A 5236-nucleotide genomic window follows, 5' to 3' on the forward strand; every position below is an offset into this window, starting at 1 on the left:
CACACACACACACACACACACACACACACACACACACACACACACACACTGTATGGTCACAAGCACATTTACACACCATCATTTGGACACATTTTTCTTCAGCTAAATACGAGGAAAAATAGCTTTTATTTGAAACATTGCTGCAAGTTATGTTCGATTCTGTAGCTCCTAGAAACTCTCAGTTTGACATTTAAAAGCTTGCTGATGTCTCTCGTAGGTCTTTTTACCTGAATATTAGTAGCTGTTAAATTTAGCTATAAAAGCTGTTGTACAGCTAGACCAAACTTCTACTTTTGCATTCTGCCTGGTGAGACAAAATCACCCCTCTGTTGGTTATGGGGGAAAAGCCCAAAGGTAGCCATTGTGGCAAAATGTCTGAAATATATGCAGCATCATGTCCTTGTCTGTGCAGTGAGTGCTGAAAGAAAGAGAAAAATCCATTATCAGACCTAATCACGCCTAATTAAATATAATTTATTTAATTATATTTTTAAGTATGTCCATTTTGTTTTAATTCTACAGTTTTACATGTTAAAAATAAATTATTTTCCAAGGTCAGAATCTTTTTAAATCTAATCTGAAGTGTCAAAAATTATGCAACAGTTTCTCCCATAATATTATTTATTAGGGTTGTCCTGATACCAGTTTTTTCTCAAACCGATTACAAAAACAAATACTTCAGTCTGGGTGCTCAGCAAGATCGAGTACGGATACAGAGTACTTACTGAGTTGTAATCTAAAAATTACAGGACTTCAAAAACATATCTAATTTTATTTAAAACAAAGCGTTTCTCTTTCATTGTGAAACTTCATCCCTGATTGAGTTGAGTAAATTGATTAATTCACACAAAGATGATTTGTAAGCTCTTTACACTTACCCAACTAGGCTTAGTGGAACCAGTTTGGTTAAGTAATATCAAAACATCTCTAAAAAGTGTTGTGTTCCGGTCATATTTAAACCTGTAATGTGTTACTCTGCTTTAAATTTTAAAATGGCAGCATGACGGCTCAGTGGATAACTTCAATCTTTCACAGCAAGAAGGTTCTTGGTTTGATCCCCTGYTTGAACTTGTGCAGAGCTTGCATGTCCTAATCATGCTTGCGTGAATTTTCTCCAGTTACTTTGGTTTCCTAGCCTGGTTAAAACCAGACTCTTGTTCTTCGCGTTGCTTTGTACGAGGGTCTGGACTCTTGGCTATAGAGAAGCAATTCTTGCTGGAGGCGTGGCCTCTGTTGAAGTTCAAAATGATTGRATCGGTTGGTGATTGTCGGTGYGAAGGAGGCTAAGCTAAGAAGCTAACCGGAAATTGCGTGCGCTGTAAACAACCCTACTGAGAGGAGAGAAGTACCGAGCCGGAAGAGACGACTGTAAATGAGAGCTGCTGCTTTGTCAGACAAATTTAATTTAATTTGGAASCCTTATCAACACAGTGGCTTCATTCACTTCCTCYACTGCYGTATGCTAACTAACTAGCAGACACTGCGAAGAAAATTGACGTCATTCAAAACTCCGCCTTCTGTTTGCTGATTGGCCCAGGTAAAATAAACTACAAGCAGACACTGTGCAGAAAATCAACATTCTGTTCTCTGATTGGCCCAGACGAAAATTCTCCCTAAGAAATCCATCTCAGTGGGAGAAATCCCAGACGGAGCAGTGAAGGGAAACTAGAATTGAGCTGAGTTGCGTCGGAAGGCAAGGGCCAGGCTACCGGTTTCCCCCCAGAGGCCAAAAACATGGCTTCCTTCAGGTGCACTTGCAGAAGAGATCTGAGATTTGGATGAGATTTGCCTGATTAAATAATGGTAAATAAAATAATATTAACATAAAAGTATTATTTTTTAGGTTTTGAATGTAACAAAATAAAATAAAAAGTTCAATTAAAAAGAATACTTAGTAAAATTACAAATACTCAAAGGATTTGCTTTAGTTCTGTAATAAAGTAAATGCACTTAGTTACTAAAACCATTGCATTTGACTCCAGAAGTCTTTGATGTACAGTAGGGTTGGGCAATATTGACAAAAAAATCATGATTAATTGTGGTATTTAGTCGATAACAATTAATTTGACGATTAATCCCCTGGAGTCCGTAGACACACTTATGTCCTAGTCACATGACCAATTTAGTGGGAAAAGATTTGCTCTTCATAAAAAACTGTCCCAAATTGTCCAAGTTACAGGTTTCAGGCTATACATCCAATTTTAAATTGTGTTAATAGATAAATAAATTACAGAACTTTTGTTTTTAATGTTCATCATATTTGAAGTGGAGAGGAGCACTGAGCAAACTCTACCAGGTGGCATTAATTGTATTAATCGTCAAGTGACAAAAAATAATTGATTGTTTTTCTGACGATTAATTGCACACAATACGATTATGCCCAACCCTAATGTACAGAGGAGGTCTTGGTCAACTCAGTGACTGTAAGATGCTCAGGTCCAGTGGCTGCAAAGCAAATTTAAAATCCACACTACACAACCCTGCTTACTGAATGCAATGAGGTGTTAGTGCTGAAATACCGTGTTTGTTATTTTCCAAACGTTGTGCCGTTCATTATTAATAAACATGACGACTTTTGTCTCATCCGTCCAAAGGACAATGGGCCTCATGCAAGAACATGTTCGTATTCTTATCCTAAATTTCTCTTACTTTTGTTCGTACAAAGGGTTCGTACGAACATGTCACGTCAGATTCAACAAACTCTTCTATCTTCAGGAAAAGTGTGTAAATGAGCTGCATACATTCCACCTGTTCGTATCCAGCGGCTTGTGCACRCGAGAGGAGATTAGCATAATTACCACCCCAAAAACACCATATAAATTTAGTTTCCTACCTCAGATATCAGGCAGATAACAGCAGACTGACTGCTCGTAAAATATACGACAGGTCTGGACCACTCGTGAATTTTGTTCGTATCTGAAAAAAATCTTAGAATATGAAAACATTGGTGAATGCCACAAATTCTCCTAAATCACTCGTACRCACAACTTAAGAACAAATCTGTGCGTACGAACGGTTCTTACATGAAGCCCATTGTTCTGGAGGTCTTGTGGTTCATTCAGATGCAACTTTCTCACTTGATACAGAAACAAACAGACTGTACTTAGTATTTCAAAAGCAGCATTTCCGTTTTGGCTTTGCTTTTCTTTAATAAACAGCAACATGAGAAAACCTGTTGAGTGTTTTTGTACACTTGAGATTAGATTCTAATCATTATAGAACCTGGTAAGACCAGATCATTTATAGTATACTTCATGCTGCGTAAAACCCTGGGATGGAAAGAGTGTGGACTGTTTGTCCAAAGCAGCACTCTGTCCTTGTCCTTGCAGTCAGAGCTGAAAGAGGAAAATAGCCATTATGAAAGTGGCTTTTTCTTCTTCTTCCTTTTATAGCTTTTGCTGCACTTGTGAAGACCCCATTTCACCATGAACACCAAAGATTTGCAGGACCACTTTTCAGGTGTATGCTTTCCGTCATTATGGGGATACAGCTCATGATTATGATGAACCGTGGTTGAATATCTGAGAAATGAGCCTCCTCCCTTCTAGCTGCTGGCCTTTTAATCAAAAAGACCCAGCGAGTCTTTGTCCCGGTCTTGTTGAGGCACAGCTAAGCTAATGTAATTCTAATAGAGAGCTGAAAAACTCTCCAAGTCGAATCTACTTTTTTTACTACCTCTCCATGCTATGTAAATTTAAATTGAAATAACTTTTTACTGCGGCTGGATAAGTAGGCTCCGTGTGCCTCCAGCACTTTGCTCTCTTTACTGATAGATGAGGCTTTGCCTCTGCAGAGCGAGTGAGAGTCGGATGGTGAGGGGTGCAGGGAGAAAGGGAAAAATACAAGCGAAAGAGGAAAGGATTTAAAGGGATGTTAGAAACGAGAGGACAGGAAAAAAGAAGCAGGGAGGAGAGAGCTGACACAAACAATAAGGAGAGATGTAAAAGAAAAGTTATTAACATACAAACCAAATCTGATCAAAATGTCAGTACAGCATACAAGAGCTGAACTGCAGTCCCAGTAGTTTAAAATGTGTTGCAAATACCAATCATTTGGCTTTTATTCTGAGTCGATTCACTCGTCTTCTTCTTAAGGGAGCTGAGCTATTAGAGGTGAGAAGATTGTGTATTGTGAGAAAGTTGATTTTTTTTCATCTCTGARGTTATCCCACTCGATCGCTCGTTTTTTTTTTCTCTCCCTCTACTCTCCCACCTATGTTCAATGGCTCGCCCCCAGTTCTGATTCTGTAAACTTATTTTTTTCTTTTCCCCTCRTGTCCCCTGTGCCTCTTTTAACATAGTTTTTCCTTGCGGCACTTGCTTGCTCCATCTGTTCCCCTCCCTCTCATGCTTCTCGTCCTCTCACACTTACACGCTTTTCTTTTCTCTCTCCCCCCCCCTCGCGTGTCTCCACCCACCTGTTCAACAGAGCTGTGCCTGGTGCCATGTGGCAGCCATGGCGTTTGCTCAGAGGGCCAGTGCCAGTGCGAGGAGGGCTGGATCGGCGCCGCGTGCGACCAGAGAGCGTGCCACCCTCGCTGCGAGGAGCACGGCCAGTGCCACGACGGGACCTGCATCTGCCAACCCGGCTGGGAGGGGGAGCACTGTAACATCGGTGAGTCAGGTGCAGCTGCACGTGGGAGTGTTTATTTGTCTCCTGTGATAGTTAGTTAGGTGTGTTTAGGATAAATCCTCATAAAGAAGTGTGGCTTTGTTTGACCAGTTTCAATTTCACACCAACTGTTCTTTTTTCTTCCCCCAGTTACTCATGACTTGGACGTTGTAGTGAAAGGTAATTTATTTTTCTTGAGGACTTCAGTTGTATGTTTTTAACCTCCAAATATTCTGATAAATGACCCAAATATGTGTGTATGTGTGTGCTTGCGGGACATCAGACGGCTGCCCGGGGTTGTGCAGTGGCCACGGGCGCTGTACTCTSGAGCAGAGTGGCTGGCGCTGCATCTGCCAAGCTGGATGGAGTGGGCCTGGATGCAGCGTTGTCATGGAAACTGACTGCAGTGATGGAACTGACAATGACGGAGGTGACATTTTTCATCATCTATCACATTATATCTCTTTTTTTCCCCCACTTCGTTTTACCTCCCCGAGCCCTCTCTTTKTTGGCACATTGTCCCTTCCGTTCCATTAATTCTCATCTTGAGACTTCAGCTAAAAAATATATATATAATAATAATTCTTCCGGATAATTCTTCCTCTTCATCGCTCTGTGTTGGCCC

At 40.6% G+C, this 5236-nt stretch overlaps 1 protein-coding gene across 1 annotated transcript in view; it reads left to right on the plus strand.

The window, feature by feature from the left end:
* The window catches only part of tenm1 (teneurin transmembrane protein 1), a gene marked incomplete at its 5' end in the record, with an annotated part of 152539 nt that overhangs the window by 2210 nt on the left and 145093 nt on the right, over window positions 1-5236 (plus strand). Inside the window, 3 exon segments of the mRNA XM_014022069.1 lie at window positions 4429-4614; window positions 4762-4791; window positions 4895-5041. Coding sequence (XP_013877523.1) covers window positions 4429-4614; window positions 4762-4791; window positions 4895-5041 — 363 coding nt within the window.

This window comes from Austrofundulus limnaeus, unplaced genomic scaffold (genome assembly GCF_001266775.1).
Source record: "Austrofundulus limnaeus strain Quisiro unplaced genomic scaffold, Austrofundulus_limnaeus-1.0 Scaffold317, whole genome shotgun sequence".
Classification (NCBI taxonomy): domain Eukaryota; kingdom Metazoa; phylum Chordata; class Actinopteri; order Cyprinodontiformes; family Rivulidae; genus Austrofundulus; species Austrofundulus limnaeus.